Source organism: Dunckerocampus dactyliophorus, chromosome 2, assembly GCF_027744805.1.
Source record: "Dunckerocampus dactyliophorus isolate RoL2022-P2 chromosome 2, RoL_Ddac_1.1, whole genome shotgun sequence".
NCBI lineage: Eukaryota > Metazoa > Chordata > Actinopteri > Syngnathiformes > Syngnathidae > Dunckerocampus > Dunckerocampus dactyliophorus.
Window position 1 is genome coordinate 4,210,940 of NC_072820.1, and position 27,910 is coordinate 4,238,849.

The 27,910-nt window shown below is 41.8% G+C and overlaps 2 protein-coding genes across 4 annotated transcripts; both read right to left on the bottom strand.

Annotated features, from left to right (window-relative positions):
• Positions 1-58: 58 nt before the first annotated feature.
• Positions 59-18,595, bottom strand: casp8 (caspase 8, apoptosis-related cysteine peptidase). 2 transcript variants are annotated; one of them, XM_054768734.1, is made up of 13 exons: positions 18,419-18,595; positions 18,043-18,210; positions 17,277-17,394; positions 14,131-14,306; positions 13,956-14,061; positions 10,866-10,995; positions 10,740-10,774; positions 10,608-10,656; positions 10,471-10,532; positions 10,269-10,383; positions 5,224-5,351; positions 4,762-5,153; positions 59-2,664 (listed from the first exon to the last, which is right to left on the bottom strand). In XM_054768734.1, the coding sequence occupies exons 3-13, from the start codon at positions 17,382-17,384 to the stop codon at positions 2,505-2,507; spliced, it is 1,461 nt and encodes a 486-aa protein (XP_054624709.1). In that variant the 5' UTR covers positions 17,385-17,394; positions 18,043-18,210; positions 18,419-18,595; the 3' UTR covers positions 59-2,504. The 2 variants fall into 2 exon arrangements, with proteins under 2 accessions (XP_054624709.1, XP_054624710.1); XM_054768735.1 differs by lacking the exon at positions 18,043-18,210.
• Positions 18,596-19,060: 465 nt separating this feature from the next.
• Positions 19,061-27,671, bottom strand: catip (ciliogenesis associated TTC17 interacting protein). 2 transcript variants are annotated; one of them, XM_054769517.1, is made up of 9 exons: positions 26,832-27,671; positions 26,450-26,635; positions 23,918-23,973; positions 23,716-23,829; positions 23,456-23,623; positions 21,063-21,187; positions 19,878-19,954; positions 19,731-19,798; positions 19,061-19,430 (listed from the first exon to the last, which is right to left on the bottom strand). In XM_054769517.1, exons 1-9 carry the CDS (start codon positions 26,941-26,943, stop codon positions 19,242-19,244), a joined length of 1,095 nt encoding a protein of 364 aa, XP_054625492.1. In that variant the 5' UTR covers positions 26,944-27,671; the 3' UTR covers positions 19,061-19,241. The 2 variants fall into 2 exon arrangements, with proteins under 2 accessions (XP_054625492.1, XP_054625493.1); XM_054769518.1 differs by having other exon boundaries at positions 23,743-23,829; positions 26,832-27,237.
• Positions 27,672-27,910: the final 239 nt, after the last annotated feature.

A 27,910-nucleotide genomic window follows, 5' to 3' on the forward strand; every position in this document is an offset into this window, starting at 1 on the left:
GTTTATATACAGTATAAAATGTAACAATATGAACAACACAACAATAAAGCAACGGATTGTCAAAATAAATTTCAGAAGCTAACTGAAAGATATCACGTCAGTAGACCCAATATTTATCACGGTATCGATAGTTGGATCGATCCGCTCACTCGTGTTGTGGAGACGCGACGAATATCATCTTCTTGATTCTTTATTATCTTAAAAGTGTACCATATTGCGTTTTACAATTACAACATAGATTTTAATGCACTGGAGGCAAACTAATACACAGTGGCGAGTTTCGCTTCGGTGAGGTTTCGATATTCAGACATCGACAGCAGCGAAAACTACTGCGTCAGTTCTTGGACACAGGAATGCTTGGGGGTCAAAAAACAAAAGGATTTGAATGGAAGCCAACAGTATTGTCTTATATTGTTAAATTGTTCACAAGTAAGTTTGTTGACAGCATAAACTGACTGCCTAAAATCTTTGTCCTGATTGTAATCATGATCAACAAATTAAAGGAAAAAAATAATCGAAAAATATCAAGTAAAAAGTATAACCCTTCTCTTGCATTTCGTGTCAATCAAATGCCCACTTTTAATATTGGAATGCTGCAACATAACAATGAAAAAATATTACTAGATATTGTATTTCAGCAATTTAGACTTCACATGTACACAACATTAAAAGAAGCACTATATCAGATAAGGCACTTTTTATTGTGAAAAACAAGCATATTTTTTAAAATTACATTTGTATTAAATGCTCACAAAAAATCCACATTCAGTGACAAAATGTTGTCAAAAATCACATTTTCACGTGCCAGTGGCATGATTGTAAACACTTTAAAGACAAAATGTAATCTCTGTGTGGATCAGGAAAGTGTTATGGTTTGTATGAATTCATTTATATTCTCCCACTTATCTGGCTTAGCTGGAGCCCACGCAAGCTGATTTTAAGTGTGAATGGGTGTACACCCTGGACCGGTGCCAGTCAATCATAGGGAAGGCACCTTTTTTGTTAACATCAGCACAATTCACAAACATTCAAGCACAGTCTTGGGTGTGAGGCAAAATACAGTGGTGTGAAAAAGTGTTTGCCCCCTTCCTAATTTCTTTTTTTTGTTTTTTTTGCATGTTTGTCACACTTAAATGTTTCACATCATCACAAATTTAATTTATTAGTCAATGACAACACAACTGAATACAAAATTCAGTTTTTAAATGAAATTTTTTATTATTAAGGGAGGTAAAACAAACATACATAGCCATGTGTGAAAAAGTGATTCTCCCCCTTGTTAAAACATAACATAACTGAGATTAATTGAGATATCAGTCTGGAAACGGTTATAAAGCCATTTCTAAAGCTTTGGGGCTCCAGCAAACCACAGTGAGAGCCATTATCCACAGATGGCAAAAACATGGAACAGTGGTAAACCTTCCCATGAGTGTCCAGCCGACCAAAATGACCCCAAGAGCGCGGCAACGACTCATCCAAGAGGTCACAAAAGACCCCACAACACCACCCAAAGAACTGCCGGCCTCTCTTGCCTCAGTTAAGGTCAGTGTTCATGACTCCACCATAAGAAAGACACTGGGCAAAAACAGCCTGCATGGCAGAGTTCCAAGACCAAAACCACTGCTGAACGAAAAGAACATTAGGCTTGTCTCAATTTTGCCAGAAAACATCTTGATAATCCCCAAGACCTTTGGGAAAATACTCTGTGGTCTGAGGAGACAAAAGTTGAAGTCTTTGGAAGGTGTGTGTCCCATTACATCTGGCCGCATTTGAAGAAAAAGAATGTTATAGCAACAGTAAAATATGGTGGTGGTAGTGTGATGGTCTGTGGCTGTTTTGCTGCTTCAGGACCTGGAAGACTTGCTGTGATAAATGGAACCATGAATTCTCCTGTGTACCAAAAAATTCTGAAGGAGAATGTCCGGCCACCTGTTGGTGACCTCAAGCTGAAACCAACTTGGGTTCTGCAGCAGGACAATGATCCAAAACACACCAGCAAGTCCACCTCTGAATGGCTGAAGAAAAACAAAATAAAGACTTTGGAGTGGCCTAGTCAAAGTCCTGACCTGAATCCTATTGAGATGCTGTGGCATGACCTTAAAAAGGCGCTTCATGCTGGAAAACCCTCCAATGTGGCTGAATGACAACAATTTTGCAAAGATGAGTGGGCCAAAATTCCTCCACAGCGCTGTAAGAGACTCATTGCAAGTTATCACAAACGTTTGATTGCAGTTGTTGCTGCCAAGGGTGGCCCAACCAGTTATTAGGTTTAGGGGGCAATCACTTTTTCCTCACAGGGCCATGTAGGTTTGGATTTATTTTTTTCTCCCTTAATAAAAAGTTTCATTTCAAAATTGAATTTTGTGTTCAGTTGTGTTGTCATTGACTAATATTTGTTTGATGATTTGAAACATTTAAGTGTGATAAACATGCAAAAAAATAAATCAGGTAGGGGGCGAACACTTTTTCACACCACTGTACAGTACATGTGGCAATATGGCACGTTAGGAGAGTTCCACTTGGCCCGCATCAACAAATTTGAAAACAAGTTTCTTGGTGAGCGTGTAGTTGGGCTGAGGCATTTGTTTGTGTTTTTGATACACTCCCCTGCTGACCTCCCTGTTCACACGTGTCAGGATACTGTGGATGTCCTCCTCCCCCGGGCTGCACAGAAGATAACAGAGACACATGACATTGCTAAAAAGAATGGGTGGTTTCATGCGTGAAAAACATCACAGTAGTGCTGGAAAGCAACAAAAAAGCAAAGCATGAGAATATTATATATTGTAAGAAAGATACAAACATTCTCTGGAAGCTGAGGTCGACGAGGCATCCTGTATTAGTATGGACATCCTCAGCAGAGTTGCCTTAGTTCACGAGACCAAAGTCAGAGATATTATTGTATTGGGTTCTTGCAAAGGAACAGGGTGCTTGCAAGAGAACATGTGGTTATATTCACTCTTTCACTGTGGAAACAAGGTCACTAATTGTTCCACCATCTTCGGGGTGGATTAAAATATCTGTATTATAATGTATTGCTTCTTTCTCTTAAAGTAACTTTATAAACAAATTGATGTGCTGGAAAGAAAAGTGGTTGGGCTGGTTAAGAGCCTGTCCACACGTTTTCAGGTCAAAGCGAGAAAGTATCTTATTGTATTTCAGTCTTTCATCCATGTTGCAACGGCGTTCTGGGTGCCCTGAAACGGTATTTCATTAAAACGGCTTCCAGGATGGCAAACTGTGATAGCGCTGCCTTGTTACTGTATGAACAAGCAAGCCACTACTTTCTGAAAACAATGACATCACTGTCTTGTCGTCCTAACATGACCATAAGCTGCCAAAAAAACATAATATCTGAATATTTCATGTGTTCTGAGTAAGCAATTAATTGCAAACAATCATCTTCTATGCCGCTTATCCTCACTCAGGTCGGGGGTATGCTGGAACCTATCCCAGGTGACTTTGGGCGGGGTACATCCTGGACTGGTCGCCAGCCAATCGCAGGGCACATATAGACAAACAAACATTCACACTCACATTCATACCTATGGACAATTTAGAGTCTCCAATTAATCTATTTTTGGAATGTGGGAGAAAACCCACGCACAGGGAGAACATGAAAGAGATGCAGAGACTGTGTGGCCAACATGCTAACCACTAGGCCACTGTGTGGTCTGCAAACAAGCATTAAAGTGAAATTGGCTGTTTATCAGCTGATCAAAAGTTTAAGAACATTTCTAAAAAAATCCATGAACCCCCTAAAATAGTAAACTACAAATAAAATTCAAGTTCAAAAAAAGGACTCAGTAATGAGCTCTTGTTAATCACCTCAAACATTGTTTTGGGTATGCTTGCTGCCAGTGTTTTCAGGGGGCAAGTGGGGATGTTGCTCCTGGTGGTGAAGCTGGCTTCACAGAGGGCATCCACTGTCTGGAACAGATCTGCATTTTTGTAAACTTCCCCTGCCATCCATCCCAAAATGTTCTCAATTGGATTTAGATCAGGGGAACACGCAGGATGGTCCAAAAGAGTGAGGTTACTCCTCTGGAAGAAGTCCTTTGTCAGGTGCGCATTGTCCTGCCGTACTCGACACCAGTAACAACCTTCATTTGGGACCCTGTCTTGAAGGACAGACAATCGGATCCTCCGGCCCACGGCTGGTGAAATTTTTTTGGGTTTACCACTTGACTTTTTTGTTCCATAACCCACAGGGTCTGTGAAGAAGATTCAAATGACTGTCTGACTGCATCCAACCTCAGCAGTAATGGCGTGCTGCGAGAGGCCTTACTTATGCAGCTCAACAATCCGACCGCGTTAAAACAGAGAAAGCTCTTTTGCCTTTGCCATCAAGAGATCATTCATTTTTGCGAAGACTTTGGCGTTCAAAGGCTGTGATCTTAAACTTTTAATCAGCTGATGAACAGCCCATTTCACTTAATGCTTGTTTGCAATAAATTGCTCACTCAAAACATTTCTTGTTGCACTCCCATTTCTTCTTTTTGCATTTTGAAGCTGTACCTAAAAACCTCCTTAAAATCCATCTATCCATCTTCTATGCCGCTTATCCTCACTAGGGTCGCGGCTATGCTGGAGCCTATCCCAGCTGACTTTGTGCGAGAGGCGGGGTACACCCTGGACTGGTCGCCAGCCAATCGCAGGGCCTCCTTAAGATCCAACAGTGCAAAATGTCAATTCCTGCAATTTTTCAACTGGTCTTAAATTTTGATCAGGGGTATAGGGGTATAAATCATTTACTCTCACCTCTTAGCTGATAGTCGGAGCTGCTTGCACAACTCTTGGATGTAGATGGAGCCTGTGGATGTGTTTCGAAATGACCTGCATTCCGGTACAGTGGCCATGCCGAACAAGAAGTCGGCATCTGAAGGCACTGTCTCACCGTGGATGGGACCTGCATCCTCCTCCAAGCGACTCGGTTTGTCCTCACCCTCTTCTTTTGGCTTCTGGGGGCATGGCAAAGAACCTTTCTGATAGCCAGCTCCCTGACATGCTTGGATGAAGAACAGCTTTGGTTTTCCTGCCAAGGTGGGGGCACATCCACTTGTGAAGGGCAGAGTCAGTTCTCGTATGGACACCGTTTTTTCATCAGTCCCAAAGACACAACCCTTTTCTCCATGGGAAAGCAAACACACCACCTGCATCAAAGTATTTGTACTTGTTGAGAATCAGTGTTTTTTGCTAATGTAGTTCTGCCATCTTGCTCACCACAGCATCTTCATCTGAAAAATCTCTTGCAGCAAGGATAATTAGCGTCTGTCTTATCTCCTCTGCAGTCAGGTTACTATACACTTTCACTGTGAAGCCCAATTCCGAAAACACTGATCGAAGAGCCTCTGTGGAACAAAAAAGGACACCATTAGACCAGTTCTGGGTCATTCTTTTAGACTGCAACAGAAAATTGCTAAGAAACATGAAGCATATACTGTATGATGCAGATGTCAACAGTTAAAGTGTAATAAAGTTGCAGTAACAGTAAAAATAGGCTAGTTGTCAGAAGACCCAAGATTCAGCTATGGGAGGATCATGGTTGCATTTAATAACACATAGGAACTAAAAATAGGATGCAAAGAGTGTATTATTATTTAAGTAGGAAAATATATATACAGTATTTACAAAAGTGCACTGTACTTTATGAAGCGGTTCATTAATTCAATAAACACACTTTTACTCAACAATTCAAGTACTTCAAAGTTAGACATTTTTCAATATAGACCAGGCTACTGTAATTTCAGATGTTGAATTTGTGGGGGGGGTTTCCCCCACTCAGTTCACAGAATTTGCACAAAGGCAAGTGTCGACTTAAAGGCGAACAGGTTAAGGAGTTCCACAGTCAACAAAGGCTGAACAAGCATTTGGGGCCAATGTATGAATGTGTTTATGGGGGTGGGGGAGCGGGTTACAGTGCCTCCCACATCACAGAAGGAATGGTTAGTCTGTTCTTCCGGGTTCGTCTTCAGTCCTGCGGCCTCGGGGAAGCTTGTCATCGTAGAAACCTGGCCAGTTCAGTTTGGTCTCAGTCGCAAAGTGTGGCGTTTTCAGTTCGAGTAGCAGGATCTATGAAATGCAACAGCTCTGCCCTTTCCCAGCCCCGCACACACTCTCCCAAAGAATGGCCGCCGCCATGTTTTAATACAACTACAAAGTAGTTAAGTACATACCGGTGTTATATGCGGGCCTTAGACCAGTATATTTTTAGACTTTGACATGGGCGAGTTAAAAATGGATGGCAGGCCACATTTGGCCCACACGCCCCTGGTGTAACGTCCTGTTTACGCTTACACAGGAACACTACTTTGTTACTGAAGTAGTACTGTCTGACGCCTGGCTTTTTAGGCCATTCAATCAATCACGAACATCCAGGCACATGTGAGTTAAAAAAAAAAAAAATCACATTTACGGCTTTATTTTCTTCCATAATAAGGCCATCGTTAAAAAGTCCAGTGCGTCAACGTGTATAAAATATCCATGCAGTCAGAACAAACAATTTGCCCGCCAACCACGGTCAAAGACTGTATTTATAACCCCCAAAATTGTAACTTAGCACACTCTACTGATCAAACCAAGTAGTGCGCATAAAAACACATACAGACAAAAACATGAACAATTTTGGCCCGGGAAACTTAACAGGAATGCACTTTTCTTTGTTTTCCCTTCTGATGTAAGTTACAACTCCAAAACCATCTGTAGTTGCATCAGAAAAATTATGTAGCTGCACAAACATGGGTGGAGCAAAAACGCTGGGCTTGATACATCTATTAATTTTGAATGGCTACAGTTTCTCCAAATTCACCAGCCATTTTGTCCAGCGTTCTTTGACTGGCACATAATCATACCAGCCGCACCTTCTCCGACAGAGTTCTTCTTCCTTCGTCCCTTACACCTCACACACCAGCCCCAGGTTCTCATTGTCTGCTCCACATCTGCCGCCATCTACAGCCAGAAAAATCTTTGGCGTACGAAGTCAAAAGTGTGTTCTATTCCCATGTGCCCCATGTCATGGTGGAGAGCTTTTAGGACTCTAGAGCGCAGATCTGGAGGAAAGACTAACTGGTGAGTGAGTTGATCCTCTTCCTGCCTCCTCCTGTACAATACTTCATTCTCCAATTCCAGCCAGTTCTACTCTTGCAGCAGCAAAGGCAGTTCTGGTAGTTCCTCTTGAGCCGCAGGGGGATTCTTTTCACCTGCCCCTGCTTTCAGGTCATCATGAGACAAAGATGGGATGACTGGAAGGCCATGGAACTCCTCCTGGTTGTAACTATCAGGAATGGCTTTGCCATTGACCGATAGGGACTCAACCAAGGTGATGGAGTGTAGAAGGTCTGACTAGGGTTGTGTTTTCACCAGGAAGCTCTGGCAGATGACAGCATTATGTTGCAATAGTGCCTTGATATCATCTACCAGAAGCATCATCTTCCTTGAGAGCAGCACACAGCTCATCATGGGTCCCCTTGAGCATTCCGCAGAGGGTGTCTGCGAATGTGCACGTTTAAAAAATACAAAAAAACCCCAACAAAACAATAAAAAAAAAAAAAACAGGCACTGAACTTCGTTTAACTGGTTGTGGCAAAAAGTGTTTTGCTGCTTTTTGTGCAAACTGTTTCTTCTTCTTGGCAACAAGGGTCGGATTAGGCTTGTTCTGGCACTGTGGTCTTTTATGGCCATCATCCCCACATCTAAAGCAGTAGTCTGGTTTGGACTGTGATGTGGCTCTACGGAATGGTTGTACAGCAGATTTCTCAGGCTTGCCATGATGTTGGCTGTACAGTAGGTCTGAGTCTTACGACAAGAGGTTTTCTGCTTTTTGAACTGTTTCTTCTTCTTGTCAACAAGGGTTGGACTGAGCTTGTTCTGGGACTGCGGTCTTATATGGCCATCTTCCCCACATCTAAAGCAGTAGCCTGGTTTGGACTGTAATGTGGCTCTACGGAATGGTTGTAGAGCAGATTTCTCAGGCTTGCCAGCATGCTGGCTGTAGGTCTGGGTCTTAGGGAAAGAGGTATTCAGCTGGTGGGCGATTAGCATTGCCAGTTGTCGCTGGACATCAGCCAGCTGTTGGGCCAGGTGCTCCATGATGCTTGTTAAGACGACTACAGCTCCCTTCTCTTCGCTGTTTGTGTGAGCAAGCTGCGCGTGGGTGGTAGCTCCCTGCTTGGTGAACCCCAGGTGCCGTTTCATGTGCAGGGCTTTTGCAGCTTCCTGCACAATATCACCATTTCTCTCAAATATTGTTCACAAATTTGTCTAAATCTGTGATAGTGAGCACTTCTCCTTTATTGAGATAATCTATCCCACCTCACAGGTGTGCCATATCAAGATGCTGATTAGACACCATGATTAGTGTGCAGGTGTGCCTTAGACTGCCCACAATAAAAGGCCACTCTGAAATGTGCAGTTTTGTTTTATTGGGGGGCGTGGGGAGTCTGGGGGCTCAGAAAACCAGTCGGTATCTGGTGTGACCCCCATTTCTCTCATGCAGTGCAACACATCTCCTTCGCATAGAGTTGATCAGGTTGTGGATTGTGGCCTGTGGAATGTTGGTCCACCCCTCTTCAATAGCTGTGCAAAGTTGCTGGATGTTGGCGGCTGTCGTATACGCCGACCCAGAGGATCCCAAACATGCTCAATGGGTGACATGTCCGGTGAGCATGCTGGCCATGCAAGAACTGGGACGTTTTCAGCTTCCAAGAATTTTGTACAGATCCTAGCAACATGGGGCCGTGCATTATCCTGCTGCAACATGAGGTGATGGATGTACTGCCCAATTCTCTGAAACGCCTTTGGAGACGGCTTATTGTAGAGAAATGAACATTCAATACACGAGCAACAGCTCTGGTTGACATTCCTGCTGTCAGCATGCCAATTGCACGCTCCCTCAAATCTTGCAACATCTGTGGCATTGTGCTGTGTGATAAAACTGCTCATTTCAGACTGGCCTTTTATTGTGGGCAGTCTAAGGTACACCTGTGGACTAATCATGGTGTCTAATCAGCATCTTGATATGGCACACCTGTGAGGTCGGGTGGATTATCTCAGCAAAGAGAAGTGCTCACTATCTCAGATTTTGACAAATTTGTGAACAATATTTGAGAGAAATGGTGATATTGTGTATGTGGAAAAAATTTTAGATCTTTGAGTTCCATCTCATAAAAAAATGGGAGCAAAACAAAAGCGTTGCATTTTTATTTTTGTTGAGTGTAGATATGTGTAACATCACATATGTTTTTTCTTGAGTAAAATTGTTCTAAAGTAACAATACAGTTGTTTTGTTGGCTACTCCACCCATCTCTGAGTAGATAATTAATGTATTACATATTTTATATAAAAATACATTTGTGTTTCTTGCGCCTTGATTTATGTTATCTTTGGAAAGATTTTATTTATTTTTAGTTAAAAGGGGTACTGTTTAAAACACATTTAATTTGCTGATTATTATTTTAATTGATAACTTTCATGTTATTTTGCACTAAAACTACTACATATACACATTACATAAATATATACAGTAGTGTATATAGCTTAGCGCTCAATGCAGTGTCTACGTATATGGTTTTGACAAAAGCCCTTCTTGTTTCACAGAGTGCTTTTCTGTACTGTTGTTGTAAATAGCTGCTAAGTTACATGTTTAGAGCTCACATAGTTGTTGGTTATTCTGCGTTATTCGTTGGTAGTGTCTTGTCTGTTGTTATCTACCTATTATGTTATGTGTGATTTTTTTTTTTTTTTTTAGCTCTTTCTTTAAAGACTGGTAAGTGGAATGCTAACCACTCTCGTGTCGCAGCAGTCTTCATCCGCTGTGGAACACATACACAACAATGCGCAGTGATACGAAGGGAGACAAGTAACGCAATTGACTGTAAGGTCTGATTTCTTTCGAGGAAGCATTTTTGTGATGCAAAGTTTTTCTCTTCTCCAGTGTGTCTGTGAGCACTGTGCAAGCACAGCTTTCACTGCTGACTGGCTGTTACCAGTGACGTGGCTCTGCATGTAACCGATCAGATGGTGCTGTGGGTGGGACAATGCTGGAAACTGGCAACTGCAGACAGAGAGGCTTGGCTGCATCAGAGCCAACGCGACCAAGTTTTAAATTCATCTCTTATCGGCCCGCCAGATTAAAAAAAAAAGCTGATGCCGATGTGTGGCAAGCTACTGAAGGAGAGGCAGAAAATAAAACTTCCTTGATCCATGCTAAATATATTGCCTCCTGCCAACCTAGAAGTTACAAGACTTGACGGCTTCTCACAAATACGTACTCTCGTCCACCTGAGTTCCACTCCTTTTTTTCAGCTCTGGTCCCGAAAATTCCTCATTGTTGATGATCACACACAAACCGTGAGGGTTATGACTCATTGCATAGTAGTCTTCCTGCTGCGTAAGCACACGTGCAAAGACAAATAAGGATGATCGCATTGGTCAATGGCTCAATAACATCTGAGAGTGTGAGTGGCTTGCTACCTGATCAGAAAGAAAGTTAGACTTGTTTGTTTCCGCATCTGAGGAAATATGCCCCCTTTCATCTAAAGAAAAAGAGTCAGGAGTAGCATTTAAAAAAAAAGTCATGGCTCGCAAGTAATAGTGTTTGATAAACGTACAGGAAGGCTGAGTCTCCGATATGGATACAAGAGGGACGTTGTTGGCATGCTGTAGGAAGAAATCACCAGAGTCAATAGTTTATTTTACAGTACATCCTGTACACAGAGAAAGAAAGCCATGCAGATACACACCTGGTAATCCATGATGCAACCAGCAGGACGTGCTTCTGCAAGCAGTCATAATTTGATGAATATTTAAAAAAAAAAAACAACAACAACAAAAAACACCTTATAATAGCATGTGTGTTAATACAGTACCATTAATATATTTCTGGACTTGCGATGCCAGTTGTACATCAACCTCCAGCAGTATTGAATGCAGCTCATCAAGAGACGTATTAGACAATAAAGCCACCTTTTCCATTTCTACAAATACATCCAACGCCGTCTGTAATGTAAAGACGACAAATTCAGCATGTATGAGCCGAGGTATGAAAAAACTATGTTATATAAAACATGTGATATACAAATGAGTAATCGGCCTACACCAGGGGTCGACAACCTTGACCATCAAGTGTCATTTGGGCTAGTTTCCATCAAAGTAAAACCCACTCGGAGCTACAAAACTTATTTGACCACTAAATACAAGGTACCGCTACATATACAGTACAGTGGTGTGAAAAAGTGTTTGCCCCTTTACTGGTTTATTATTATTTTTTTACATGTTTGTTACACTTACATGTTTCAGATCATCAAACTAATTTAAATATTAGTCGATGACAACATAACTCATTCCGGGTTGGGAATGAGGTCCTGCCCCAGGTGGAGGAGTTCAAGTATCTCTTGTCCACGAGTGTCAGATCGGCGCTCAATTTACCAGTCGATCTATGTTTCCACCCTCACCTATGGTCATGAGCTTTGGGTTGTGACCGAAAGAACGAGATGGCGGATACAAGCGGCTGAAATGAGTTTCCTCCGTAGGGCAGCTACACTCACACTAAGAGATGGGGTGAGGAGCTCAGTCATCCGGGAGGAGCTCAGAGTAGAGGTACTGTTCCTTCACATGGAGAGGAGCCAGTTGAGGTGGCATCCAGTCCGGATTCCTCCCAGACACCTCCCCGGTGAGGCGTTCGGGGCATGCCCAGCCAGGATAGGGCCCCGGGGCAGACCTACTGTAGGACACGCTGGAGGGATTATGTCTCACAGCTGCCTTGGGAACTGCCTTGGTGTCCTCCCGGTGGAGCTGGAGGAGGTGGCCGGGGACCGGGAAGTCTGGGCTTCTCTACTGATCCCCGGACCTGCATGAGCGGAGGAAAATGGATGGATGGGTGGATGGACAACCAAACTGAACACAAAACGCGGTTTTTAGGCCATGCAGGTTTGGGTTTTTTTCCCCCTTAATTATAAAAAGTTTCATTTAAAAACAGCATTTTCTGTTCAGTTGTGTTGTCATTGCATAATGCAAGATGGCGCCCTCCACGGCAGACGTCTCTGTCTCACTCTCCTGTTTTTTTAGTACTGGGACCCCACAGGAGTGTGTGCTGACTCTGCTCCTCTACACGCTCTTCACCTACGATTGCGTGGCCTCCCAGAACAACACCAGCATCATTAAATTTGTGGATGACACTACAGTCATCAGACTGATCACTGGTGGTGTTGAAACATCATACAGAAGAGAGGTGGCCGACCTCATAGCTTGGTGTCATGATAACAATCTCCATCTCAATACAGATAAGACTAAAGAGATGATCATCGACCCAAGAACAAGGGAAAAGGAGCCGCATAGACCCCTGTTTATTGATGAGACTGAGGTGGAGAGGGTGAAAACCTTCAAGTTCCTTGGCACACACATCAGCGAGGACCTCACCTGGTCTCACAACACCCAACAAATTATGAAGAAGTCCCAAAGGAGACTGTACTTCCTGAGAAGACTGAGGAAATTTGGCATGTCCACTAAAATCCTTAGTTGCTTCTACAGATACACTATGGAAAGTGTCCTTACCGCCTCCATCACTGTTTGGTACGGTAACTGTACAACACGTGATAGGAAGGCACTCCACCGGGTGATCAAGACCTCACAGAACATTGTTGGGGCAGCCCTCCCCTCACAGCAAGACATTTATAAATCTACAGTCCTACGCAGAACACACAACCTCATCAAGGACAGCACACATTCACAACACTCAATATTCACACTCCTACCATCAGGCAGACACTACTGGAGTTTGAAGTCCAGGACCACAAGGCTGGCGAAAGCTTTTACCCACAGGCCATCAGGCTTCTCAACGAAGCACTCACACACGCCACACGCAACACACGCACACACTCATAGCACTTTATTTATTTATTTATTTGTATTATTTATCTGTATTAATGTCTCTTCTGTTGTTGTTGCTTAATTTATTGGTTCATATGTTTCTTATGTTCTTATTCTTTTTCTCGTGTTTTCTTTCTTTTCTTGGGAGAATGAACTGAATAAGAATTTCATTGCATAGTATAACTGCCTGTTTTACTATGCATATGACAATAAAACTCTTGAATCTTGACTAATATTTAAATTTGTTTGATGGTCTGAAACATTTAAGTGTGACAAACATGCAACAAAATAAGAAATCAGGATGGGGGCAAACACTTTTTCACATCACTGTAATATATATATATATATATATATATATATATATATATATATATATATATATAGATAGATAGATAGATAGATATCTATATCTATTGCCATTACTTGCATTATTAGCGGTCTCTTTTTAGCTGTTTTTATAGCTTTAGAACGCACAGAAAAAGAGAACGATACTGTATATATATACTGTATATGTGTTCAGGTCTCACATAAGGTTTATGGATGATGGACAAACTTCCAAAAGAGCCGTTTTCCTTAAAGACGTGTCAGAGATTGCTGCATAAGACTTCAAAACATGATAATGCTTCCACTTCACTCGTCCACGTCACTACTTCCTGAAGCTGCACTCTAAGCATCATGGGAAAGGTACTTTTTAGCCATTGTGACGGCCCTGCTGGGGCTCCATGGGACCTGTGTGTCATATTTGCAAACATGCTGTCTACTTGAGGTTTCCATGGAGCCCAGTCATCCTAATTGCTGATCTGCAGGACTTGGAAGGACGCACCTTTCCTTGATTTACCTTTTATGTTAAAATAAATAATTTAAAAAGTTGATTTAGTTCATGTCCTTGGCCATCTGTGCCACAACCCATGAGCCATGTTGTGACACCATAAATTAGCTGCATCACTGTACAAGCCGCAGGGTTCAAGCCTTGAGAAAAAAGTAGCGGCTTATATACAGTACCTTTTACAATTAAGCTTTCAGGTGTACCATAAAAAAGGGGTTAACCTTTTAGAGTAATGTAAAAATAGAAGTAGCAGTGTGATTCTTACTTTACATTCCTCCATTTGTCTCCTGCCAATCTTGTTGCTCAAAAGAAACTTAATCCTTTCGAGATTCATTTTAGTGATGTCATCATATAAATGATACAGCATCACCCTGTTCAGAAAGCAGAGGGTAACGGGTAATTAGGAACAAAACATGGTTACTAATCATAATTGATTTTACCTGTAATTCGACAATATAGGTTTTGCATCAGTTTCCTCCATACACTGCCTGTTTGTCCCCAGGAGGCTGAGGAGGTCTGCTCGATTAATTGTGTCGAGCAACTGAGCGAGAAATTCACAGTTCTCCAGCAGACCTCTTTCTTCCAGTCTGTAGAACAACTCCTTTGCATCTTCGATCTGCATTAGAAAGACCAAGTTGAAGACACAATATTGAAGTGACGCAGCAAAGAACAGCAGTAAGTGACGTGACAAAATAAGCATCTCAAGACGGATTAGTTGCATGTTAAAAGGGACTGCATGCAACGGGTGCCTAGACGGCGCAACATTCGAATTATATCCCGCCCTCTTCCTGCTTTGAGTACATAAAGTCAGCCCCACCTAACACACGCACAAGTTATGTTTGCTATCGGCTAATGATAGCAATTTGGCAAAGTTTAGCTACGATGGATAAAACAAAAATTGACATCATTTTAAAAGCAATTATGTTGAAAACTACTAAGTCGAGTTCAATGAAATTGAACAGTTTTGGTGTTGGACATCATAAGTTTATTATGGGACCGATTTCATAAGTGTTCCATGTGTGCACTGCCTGTGACACGGCTGCAGTCTCGAGTGACTGTGTGCGAACACACTCCAAGACGCAAAATGACTTCTCTTGGGGAGTGAACGGCATGGTTCACCCTGAAAACGGAACAAAAATAAAACATAAAAAAATCTTTATCTGTTTCTATACATTGTGTGAAAACTTTAGGTTATTTCAACAGGAATTGCCCAAAGATTTATGGCCTGCGAAATGATGTCAAATTTTTTGACACCCTGTATATAGCCTAGTGGTCGGCAACCTTTACTATCAAAAGAGGCATTTTGCCCTCTCTTCCGCTTTTAATAATTTTAATCTTTCTTCATTTTACGTGTTACGACAAAAGAATACAACAAATAGAAGCGCAGTGTGCATTGTGATGGTACATTGGCAAACCTCACAAGCTGAAGATTTAAGGAATCTGCCTATGCAGGATTTAAACTCTATTTTCTCTGAGATGTTTCATTTGTGGCATTCATGACTACCGGTATCTTATGGCAGGGGAAAACAGACATCTCGCTAGTAGCCCACCACATGCAGGCAGGCAGCCACACAACAGATTCCCCCTCCCTTTCCCTTGCTCATCCAATCACCAGTCAGAATTCAGCCAGGATGCATTCACAGACTTACAAATGGTCGGGTATTTTTAACTCATTTCAAAAAAAGCGCATTTTCCTCACTTCGGGCTCTGTGAAGGGAGCCACAACAAGGAGGCTAAAGAGCCAAATTGGCGACCCTTGGTATTGCCTACCACACAATGACACACAAACTGCTTTTGTGTGTGTACACGATACGACATGTACATGAATGCCACTGACAGTAACAAATGCCAGTTACTTTATTCAGGCTGAACAAACATTTATGAAAATTTATGCTGTTTGACTTATAAGCGTGAAAACTACACATTTTAACCAGTATTGCTAACATACGCTAGCCAGTGGTGGTCTTATAATCCTGCGCCAGTTGCATACAGCCCCTTTAAAATATCGCTACATATAGTGATCAGTACAAGTCACTTTCAACAGCTGTGTTATGATAGTTTGTACATTCACTTTGCTGTTATTTCCTTCCACTGTTTGATTCATGCATGGCTCCAGACAAACTTTTTTTTTTTTTTTAACTAGGACCACAGTGGCCCCTAACTTAAAGGGATAGTTCGGATTTTCAGACATGAAGTTGTATGACATCCCCATCAGCAGTGTAGTGCTTCAACAGTGACTTACGGGGTAAGTCCCCCACTTCGTCCCGTGAGCCAAGTTCTGGTCGGATTTTGTTGATGAGGAACATAGTTCCAGTTAGTTGGTGGGGCCACTTAAGTAAAGAGTTTGGCTTCTCTAAACAATATGCGTTCAAAATACATTTGCGCCACAAAAATGTCTCCTCAAAAAAAAAAAAAAAAAAAAATCAGACCTCACAATCACTCGGCATTACTTTCTCCCCCGTCATATCACTGTGCGTCCATTGTTGTGTATGTGTTCCAGAGCGGATGAAGATCTGCACATGTAAACATGTGGAACACATACGCAACAATAGATGCAGATTGATACGAGGGGAGAGAAAGTAACGTCGAGTGATTGTGAAGCACCATGGGCACTGTAGACAGGTAACTCTAGCTAGCTATCTGCCGCCAGAGAGACAGAAGAAAGTGAGAGCCAGGCAAAATGTGTAAACAAAGATGGTAGAAGAGTCGATTGAATGCGATTGAAACGTGATCAATCACACACCCTGGCATCGACAGGCTTACACTGTGACAAGATCTCGTCAATTGACTCCACATTTTACAGACTATTTTTCATTCTCAAGGTAATAGGGGACAAAACTCGTCCCTTGTCAAGGGGCGTACTTTTATCTGGCCGTACAGGCGTGATTAGATGAAAAATGTACCTGAGATGTCCCACATTTTAGTCGCAAAATGCGACCATTTAGTCGCAGTCTGGAGCCCTGTCATGTATTGTTTAATTCGTTTTCCACTTCTCCTCTTCAGGGTCACACTACCCCGCCGACTTTCGGCAAGAGGTGGGTTACAACTCGGACAAACGCATGGCACACTCAGGCTTCACAAAAAATAAAATAAAAAAATTAAAATTGCAATGTTGATTTACACCAACATGAAATATAATTTGTAAATTTTAGATTTTACTCCATGAACTGCATCAGAAACAAACAGTGCCACAGTACTTATGCAGCACTGGCGTTGGCCTGACGGGCGACACTTCCTCCACTCAACAGCGGCTATCATTCATTTCCTTTGACTTGTCTTTATTATGTGCATGAATATACTGTTAAATGCGTGAGCAGGTCATGTTTTAGACACTTTTTTAGTCTTTCTATTCACTTCTATTAAGAAAGTTCCACCGAAAAGCTGTCTTTCCCGGACCTCCCATGAACAACATCAGGAAGACTATTGGGAGAACATTTCAAAGTTTTCAGAACAAGACAAGATAAGTCTGATAATGCCGCAGACATGTGCCAGTGTGCTGCCCTCTTTTAAAATATGGTACAACTGGGGAGTGAACAAATGAAATGACACACACAAATGAGTGAAAACTAAAACTCATGATTCTCACTCCCTCCAGCCGCTTCTTGTTGACGACATCACGGCACAAGAAGCAGAGCGTGGCCACTTCGGAGGACTCCAGCTCCTCGGCGATCTGCATCAATGTACGCCTCTCCATCGCAATGACACTAGGCCGGCGAAAACACCATAGACATTGAGGGAAAAATAGGAAAAGAGTACATATTAAACAATAAAAGTGAACAATAAATGAGACTAACATCAAAAAGTAATAATAATAATGTCCAGAGTGGGCAACTTCAAATATAAGTGTTATCATTAGGCCTGTACTAGATACTATTATGCTAGACACACACTATAGCAAATAAACTTGAATATTGAACATAATTCACTGGTTATTTTTACAGTAATTCCAGGTATAATTTTTGCATTTTGCATGGTTACATTTTGATAAAGTTTCACATAAGCACTGATAAAAAGATAAGTAATCATCCTACATATATTTTATTCCAGTTTGATGTTGGCATCCTTCCATTTGAATGGCTTGAATTTGAGCTTCACTTTTTTGTCCACTCACGATGGCTATGGTTTAAGTCTGCATATTAATTTAACACCCAATTGAAGGGGTTGGTTTAACAATCATGATAAAGCAGTATCCGAAGTAGAAAAATACAACCAACGATAAACAGCTTCATTTTCGGGGGAATCCCCACTCACAATGACAGCTTTTCACCGCTGCGCCGGGGATTGAAACACCAATATAAATGATACCTTCAACATTCAACACTCTTAATACACAAAGAATCATTAAAACTTACTTATTTGTTCATATAATGCAAACAGAGCAATGCTGTCTCCTTTCTGCTCCGTTGTCCTTGCGCCGTGAGTCGTTCAGCCGCACTCGTAATTGTGAGCGTTAGGCGCTAATTGTTTTTCATTTTTATTCACGTACCCCTATGACAATTCGTGTACCCCACTTTAGGAACCTAGGGTGTAGACAGAGCAGTCAACAAGTAATCAGCCTTTCAGAAGTCTCCCTCAGTTTGGTTTATGTATTGTGTAAAATAGTCAAGGTGACAACCATAAGCACACTACAAATAAAGTCAACACCGCTAAATATCCAGGTCACGTAGTTAACAAATTGGTGCTTAACTATAGTTTTGAGTTCTGTCGCGTTAAGATGTCAAAACTTACCGTTTTCGGGACTTTTTTTCTTCTTCACACCCGATAGAAGACACAAATATACTTTGTACTATGTAGGTGCTGAAGAAAACTTACTTTCCACAGCTTATTTGATAAGTTAAAAGTGAACTATCAAACTGTATGCGAAGTATTTGCTGCTAGCTAAAAGCGACTTACTTTCACAGTGACCGGAAATGCTACATACTAGAGCATGCGCAGTTCATTCGCACTCGAGCCTCGGAGGGGAGAGGATCTCTTGCTCTGACTGTTGAGTGGGGACCGGTTTGATTTAAAATAAAACTATTACGGATGGCGCACATTGCAGTAGATATGTTTTTCTAAAATGGTTATTGTTTAAAATGAATGACATGTGACATTATAAATAGTTTATGTTTGAAAACATATTTACGCCTACAAGTCGCTATATTTTGTTAAAGGTTGCCCTCTTGCGCCATGTTTTAGGCTTGCATTTTGAGGCTAAAAACCAGCTTCCATTTCGAGGACACTGAAGAAAGTTGAGTTTAAAGACGTGCTTAATGGCGGACGACTGATCTTTCCCAGCGAAAGGAAAGTGAAAGCGAGTCAGTCTTTAAATCTTTACTTGCAAAACAAACATTCGTAAACTGAATAGATGATAGTGATTTATTAAAGTGAGTTATGCAATGTGAAACAAGCTTTATTTTTGAATAACATGTGCGTTTTTCAATTCACACTCATACATCATTGGTTCCTCTATCATTTACTGTTGATATAAATTAAATTTCTACATGAAACCACAGCTGCATGTGAATAGTGTGCACCTGCTTAATAACAGTGATCTGTAGAAGGTGAGATTTCATTGTGTTGAAGTGTCTAGGCTTGTGTCTGAGGTACTGTGAGGGGTGAAGGGGAGGAAGTATTCTCTGGCAAACTGGAATACATCATCTGGTTTCTTTAATAGCAGGAACTGCAGGAAGTCAGATATGAGGGCACGGATCTCTGGATGCTCTCTCAAGTATGAGGCATGGTCAGCCTTCAGCTCCTCCTGCAATGCGAAAACAAGAAATTAATTAACAAGGTTAGATTAAAAAAAAGATGCATTTACTGGACACAACATTAGCACAAAATGAGAAGTGTAATATACGTGTAAAATATTGCTACAAATCAGTTTTGATTGTCACTGTCAGGGAGGTAATACTGTATTTTGACAATATATTTCTATTGTAGCTGTACTTTTTAGTGGTGGTGCACCATTAACGGGGAAAATCTCTTGAAAATCATTTGTGCACATTATTCACACACTGTAAATAAAACCTCGCGGCTACAGTTGAACATTTATTGTTACCTTTCTGTCCAGGAACTTGGAGCGCATCTGTAGATCTTCTTCCCAAACCAGGGGGATTTTCCCAAACTCTACAATGCAAGCATGTAGACATGCATGTAAACACAGACTCCATTATATGGTCGAATTAGGGTATGTGGCCATCACTACCTTCTTCTTTCTGTGACGGCAGCTGTAGGAGCCTCATCATGACCGGAGATCCCACCTGCACTCTGCTAGCAAGATGCCTAAGGAGATAGCAGGCTTCATCGGTTCATGCTCAAAGACTAGGTAGGACAGATCATATCTATCCTATCTGGTCAGACTAGAGCTGTCCTATTTAGTCTTTGAGCATGAACTGATAAAGCCTGCATGGATGAGAGGCAAAGCACCTTGTAAGACAATCTCAACAGTCCAGCTGCGATTGATTCAGCGCCCTGAGTGTACAGACTCTTAAGTGTCTTTTCATATTTTGGCTTTGCTCAATGTCCATCTGCCCTATCTAGTCAAACTAGAGCTCTACCTCCTACCTAGTCTTTGAGCGTGAACTGATGTTGAGAGGGGAAACGTCTTCTAAGACACCTCAACAGTCCAGTTGCCATCGATTCAGTGCCCTCAGAGTACAGACTGTAAGTGTCTTTGAATATTTTGGCTTTGCTCAATGTGCGTCTGTCCTATTTAGTCAGACTACAGCTGCCCTAGCTAGTCTTTGAGTATTAATTGATGAAGTCTGCTCGTATGAGAGGCGAAACGCCTAAGACAACCTGAATAGTCCAGCTACGATCGATTCAGTGCCCTCAGAGTACAGACTGTAAGTGTCTTTCCTATCTAGTCTTTGAGCATTAATTGATTAAGCCTGGTTGAATGAGAGACAAAACTTCTTTGAAGACAACAGTCCAGTTGCCATCGATTCAATGTCCTAAGCATACATACTGTGCATGTCTTTGAATATTCCGGCTTTGCTCAAAGCACATCCGTCCTATTTGGTCAGACTAGAGCTGTCCTACCTAGTCTTTGAGTGAGAACTGATGAAACCTGCTTGGATGAGAGGCAAAACGTCTTCTAAGACCACCTGAAGTTGGCCAACCTCCAGTTGCCCTCGATTCAACGCCGTGAGAGTACATACTGTAAATGTCTTTGAATATTTTGGCTTTGCTCAATGCACATCTGTCCTATCTAGTCAGACAAGAGCTGTCCTACCTAGTGTTTAAGCGTGAACTGATGAAGCCAGCTTGGGTGAGAGGCGAAACATCTAAGACAACCTAAACAGTCCAGCTGTGATCGATTCAGTGCCCAAGGCTTTGAGGATGGAGACTTCAGCTCCTTGCTCACCAAGATTGATGGAATGGGGCTTACCCATCAGGCAGAAGGCAGCACTGCCATGTTATAGGGCTGTCATCCACAGAATGAATTATCCGCTCCACCCCGAATACCTCCACAGTTTCACCCTCAATCTCCATCGTCTTCTGTTCCAGCTCGCGCTAATCACACACAAACATAAGATCACTATTAAAATCACACAGGCTTTTGTTAACTTTACATACTCTGTGGACACATTTCAATATTTCACAGCATTCAACTGATCTTTCTGGCATGTGGTTCAACTTTTGGGTGTGCAGACGTGCAAAACATTGAGCACATAACGTTTGTTCGTGTAAGTGAACGGACGGTCATATCTTAACATTTTGTGTGTATGTGAATCGACAGATGATTAAAAGATGTGCGCATGCAGGCTTACTAAACTTTTTACTCTTCATTATGTATCCCGAGCAGCAGTGCGCCAAAGAAAAGGAAAGCCAACACCATGGGAGTGAAAATGACCATCATTTCAGAGAGAGGGAACACGCCCACCAACCTTGGCTGCTTTTTTGGTCTGAACCGTTAAGACTGCCGCAACCATCATGAAGAAAATATACTGAATGGTCATGAATACTAGAGGGGTGATGGGTTCTGTGCGCTGTTACAAGGAGATTCGGGAGGAGAAGAGGAGATTATCCTCCTTGGGACAATATTTCAAGAAGGTAGAAAGGTATAAAAGTAAGGGGTGTTGTTCTCTTTTTATTATTGTGTCATTTAATGTTTGTATTAATCTTTTTATTGCCATGTGTGTTACCACCCAAGGAATTTGACTCCGGTCTAACAATACTCTCTGTTACAAAGTACAACAATAGTAAATAAAGTTTACATATAAAGAAGAAGAAGGAGAATACTACAAGACATATTTACATACAATATTATAGAATAATTACCGTAATTTCCGTTGTATAAGCCACTACTTTTTTCTGAAAACTTTGAACCCTGCAGTTTATACAGAGGTTCGTAAATTCTAATCTCGTGACATCTCCTTCACTTCAGAATTAGTACTGATTGTTTAAACACTGTGCTACTCGCATGTCAGCAAAAAAGCGGGAACGCTTTCTTTGGCACGAGCCAATCACAAGGTGTTAGTGCACTCACGACAACGTTGTCAACCTATGGGTTGTCAATGGAGGTCATAAGAACAGTCTGACTAACGGTGCCATCTTTTAAAGACACTTTACTAACAGCACTAAATTCAGCACACTGCAACTTCATACTAAAAAGGTGTATGTCCAAATATCAAAACATGTCGCAATGTGACTTTAAAATAAAGAAAAAGCCAACATTTTAACGGTGTCCCATAATGTAGAGCGTCTGAGCAAGGAATTCATTTGGCCGCTGCAATGATGTCACCTTCCCTCGTCACCGTTTCCCCGTCTTTGGTCCTCTGGCTTTCTCTGGTGGACAGAAGCAGCATTGCAGCCATTTTCTACAAGTATGCTTTCCTCCAATGAAACGTTTTTCTCAACCGAAATGCATTATGGGAACACTTTAAAATCTTTTTTTCCCCATATAAAACTAGTATTGATACATGTTTCTATATTTCTAGGGTATAATGTCATAACGAGTCTTATTTGCTGTGTGATGAATTTAATGTTGTTTGTAAGATGAAACCGTGAGTCAGACTGTTATATTGAGTAATATCTTCTGCAATTTCCAATGGGTTGACAAGATGATCATTTGTTCATTCAGAGCTTTTGATTGGTTCCTGTTAGAGAAAGATCTACCTTGTCTTCCCAAACTTGTGCGCGCACCACAACATGCCACTTTCTAACATGGTCACATGTGGCTTATGCACCAGTGCGACTTAGATAAGAACAAGTCAGACTTCGTAATTTACAGTATAATTATGGTAATTAGAATGTTACAGGTTACAAATTCACAGTGTTACATCCGGAACATGTGTTCTGTTTACAGTGTGAGTGACATAGGAGTTAATTTAGGTACAATTTAGGCAAAACTTACAACTTACCATACGGAACTCGCTCGTGACTCGAGGACGATCTACTGTACGTTCCTAACCTCACCTGTGGTCAAGAGCTTTGGGTAGTGACCGAAAGGACAAGATCACGGCTACGAGCGGCCGAAATGAGTTTTCTCCGTAGGGAGGGTGGGCTCTCCCTTAGAGATAAGGTGAGAAGCAGTAGAACCGCTGCTCCTCCACTTTGAGAGGAGCCAGATGAGGTGGCTTAGTCAGGATGCCTCCCGGACGCCTCCCTGGGGAGGTGATCCGGGTACGAGACTATGAGACTACGAGACTATGTCTCTCAACTGGCCTGGGAACGCCTCGGGATCAGCCGGGAGAAGCTGGACGAAGTGGCTGGGGAGCGAGAAGTCTGGGCTTCCTTGGAAGAAGGTGGATGGATGGATGGAGATTTGTAGTTACTTACAAAGGTAGTGCGGATGATGCGTAATTTCTGGTCAAAGGTGATGCAGTTCATGTGCTCTGGCACTTTCTTCCTCAAAGCAATAAGACGCATGAGCAGGAGGTTGGAACCCTCGGTTATAAGCCCTCTGAGGACAGACATGGAATAGGAAACACTCTCCCTTGTCACCTCCTTGACACACACAAACACACATAACTTGTTACATGAAATCCAATTTTGAGTTGCTATATCTTGTGCATATTTAGTTGCAAAGCTCCCATTACCGTGTAATGCTCTGTTTCACATCTCACCTTTCCAGCAGTAGTAACTTTCTCAATTACCATCTTTCCATCTCGTTGCACCATGTGACAGCGCTTGTCCACAGTGTGTCCCTCAAGCTGAAAAGTGATGCAAATGTGTTTACATGCAAAACAGAGAAGCGTGGCATAAAGAAAGGTATTGCCTGTAAAACACTGGATGACCTGCCTTGACATACTCGTGGTAGTCTTCCTCCAGCACTTCCAGGTCAGCGGTGAGGTATGCTTACATGCAAAATGTAAATAAAAGTACATATTAGGTACACATGTACAGTCTAATAAGATTCAATACAACAGTTGGATCAGAGACGCTACGTTGATTGGATTGTTGTAATATGTTGTTTTGTTGTATTACAGGTTCATTCTTATGATGACTTTATTCTCAAAATATTATGAATTTTAAAAAATGTAACATTTCAGCTTTATGCTGGTATCATTATGTAACATTACCACTTTTCTTCTCCTAAGTTTCCTAAAAAAATTATGAATTTTATTCAAAAAAAATTTTGACTTAACTGCACTTTTTTCCCCTCATAATTCAAATTTATTCTCATGGCTATTTTTTGGAACATGGATGACTTTATTCTCATAACATTATGACTTCATCAAAAGTGTGACTTTCCTCATCCATCCATCCAATTTCTATACCGCTTCCCCTCATTAGGGTCGTGGAGGTATGCTGGAGCATATCCCGGCTGACTTCGGGCGACAGGCGGGGTACACCCTGGACTGGTCGCCAGCCAATATTCAAAATTGTATTCTCAAAAAATTCATTTAATAAAAAAAAAAAACTAGGGGTGTAACAATTTATTTTAATAACGATTCGATTCGTATAACGATTCGTGGTTGCTGATACGATTCAAGGATGATATTGGTTCATTTAGAATGATACGATCCGAAATGATTCAGTAACTTTTTAGCCACAAATTTAACCAGTGTGTGTATGGAATAAATACCTGGATACTGGACAGTGCAGGTGAAGTTTCTTAGATTCTCATTGTTTTTGTAAGGGAATCAGATATAAATTAATTATGGATATAAACAATCAAGTAAACAACAATTAATGGCAAATGCATTCACATCTTATTTGAATAAAGTGCAATCAACAATTCCTGTTTAATTAACAATAAATTAATTAACAGGTTGAATTAAATCAAGTCTGTGATTAATTCTATCTGATAAAACATGACTGGAACTTTAATTTGATATCTCATTCACTCCTCTACCCCAAGTATTAAAGAAGTTAGAGCAACTTTCATACCGGGAAACGGTGGCTTTGGTTCCCATTGCTTTAACATTGAGTCAAGACAACGTCGATGGCGGCGCAGCAGCAGGAAGCCGGAAGTTGACAATCCGGAGGTAATTCGGCTAGCAGGCAGTCTTAGGAAACTGGGGAACAACTGCGGCTAGTACAGATAGTGGTTTTGTATCGAAACAGTCTTATGGCAGATGTGAAAACCGGTTGATGACGCAAAACGAGACTGACAAGACGACGTACCGACCAGAAAAAAATATTTGTCCATCTGAATATTACAACTTAATTCTTGTAACCTTATATAACTTCATGGTTATAAAATGTAAAAAAAAAATAAAACACTTTCTAATATTCTGACAATTCTCGTAACAATATGACTTTATTCTTGTCAACTGTCTGTTTTCATCTTTACTGTGTGGTCCTAATACTCCTATGTATTGAATTCAACTGCATGTTTTTTAACAAGAAAGTCACAGGAGTAGGCCTGTCAGATAACAAATTTTGCTGGTCGATAATTGTGCAACAGATTATCGTAGATATTCGATTTTATCGGCATTTTTAAAGACAATTTTCTCATTAATTATATGGCATAATATACGATGGTGTTTCTGGCTTGCCGCTTCCCTCAGCTCACTGTGATCGGCTTTATCTTTGTTTTATCGTTTGTTGTGCGGACTCTTACCTGGCTGACGTGCCAGAGTTCCTGCTGCGGGAGAAGCCGTTTCTTCTCAGGAAAACATAGACACAGCGGTGGCAGACTTATGAAGCTCAAAGCCTGGCTGGCACTTTCTCCCGAGGTGGTGTGGTGCCGTGTTCCGTGGGACTACGAGGATTGTTTTCGCTGCTTCGTCTCTCAGCGCAAGTTGGTCGTGTTCCCTTTTTCCTTGTCACTACTTTCGAACATATGCGCTCACCATGTTCATTCTGTTTAAAACGGAAATATTCCCACACTGGTGCTGTTGCGTTCGCCTTAGAAACCATCGTTTCTGTGCATGCAATCATGTTAGCATATGCTTTCTCACAAGGCTAGTTTGTTGCTAGCACCCTGGGTCCGCTCACAAGTAGCCCCGCCTCCACAAAGGGGCTGAATGAGAGGACAGGAGGGTTCACGTTCTCCGTTCATTCCACTATCGAACCAACATGCACAGACAGATGCAGAGTGAAACCCTTAATAAAATAACAACCCTCTCTGGTACTGCTGTTGACCTTATTTTCAGGATTTTTAAAAATATTATCATTAGGTATGCTGTGTTGTACCTATCAGTATGATGATGCAGTTTACAGTGTACCGTGTTATGGTATACCATGCTCATTTTTGGCCTTGAACGGCATTGACTGAGTACGACTTTGTTGTGTATCTCATTGTGTTGTTAGTTTCGAGCGGTGTAGAGTCGAAGCATTGCTTGAGATGGTCGAAAGCAAAGGGGACGGGGCAGAGGGCCTCACCTGTCACTGTTGTTCCACAGGGGGAGTCGTCGATGGCCCCCTGGCTTTGTGCATGGAGCAGCATACAAGGCCGCCGGCCCCTGCGGGCAAACTCCACGGTCACGCAGAACCTCCCCAAATCTCGACCACCTTCTGACACAGTCACCAGAGAGTCTGCAAACACGCACTTTGGCAGCTCCGAGGGCTCTGGCGAATAAATGAATCTTACTTGAGTGTCAAAGTCGGTAATCAATAACATGCCGTGCTCATGATAATGTTTTGAACTGTCTTTTTTGTAACTGCTCACAGGAAATACCGTGTCTGATCGTAGTTGGAGTGTCTCAACAAGTGCCACAAACAGGTGGTGGTGCTCTCGGGCATGTGCGCAGGAAACTAGACTCACCAATGCTGGACATCAAAGTGATAGCTTCATCCGAGGCTCTCAACTCCGTAGGACCTCGCCCGGTCCCCTCAATGGAAAGAGGTGGACTCTCGTCCTTTTGGAGAGCCTCCATAATGTCCTGTTTTGAAAACAGACGCTCCTTGTGGTGGGAAAGACAGATTTCCGCGTCAACAGTGTGACAAGACAGGCGTCTGCTACGACACACAAGTTGTGTTTGCCATTTTATGCAAGTGTTTGCCTCTTCTCGCTTGCGAAGCCTTTATGTGTCAGTGAGGAGAGTCGACAGCGGAGTTGCCACGGCAACCACAGCTCGAGTACCGTAAAGCTGCGTGTAAGTGGGCAGGCCAATTTGGAACTTGCTTGGAGTTCAATTGAAAGATGAACTTTCACTGCTGTTTGAGCGCCTTGTTTTCAACAATTTCATGTCTTCGTGCCCCGAGGGGACACGGAGAGAAAAAAAGATGGTTAAAAAAATGACGATTATTTTGTGAGAGCTAGCAAAACTACAGGACACACTTCGGGTCACAGCTTGCCTCCACATATCGAAAATCGGGTGTAAATGCATCATTTAATTTCCATCTTCAACATTTCACTATCAATTATGTCAAAATTATAGAGGTATAAAGTGATACTGTAACTATAGGAACACGCTGTCAATGCCGTGATGGTTATTCGGCTCGTCTTTTGAAAATAAAATGCCTAACATCCAGTCCGAGCTAGTGTTGCTGGAAACACATCTCTTTGAGTACTGCTGCTCGAAAGGAAATACATTGATTAGCCATACATCGGATTATTGCACTTGTGTGCACTGCTTGTCTTGTCATATCAGAAACTCAACGAATGTGCTGCTCTTAATTTGAAGTTTCAACGCAAACATCCGCTCTGAACACGGAAGTAGCGGAAGTACAATGCTCTTAACGTAAACTCTTTTAAATAATTGCGTTATCTCGCAAAAGTTTTGCGAGCTCTCACAAAAATTCGTCTTTTTTTTTTACTCCATGCCATGCACACTCACACAACTGGAGTAAATAATTCATACGGTATACACCGTTATGTTAATTATTCTGCCAAACACTGTA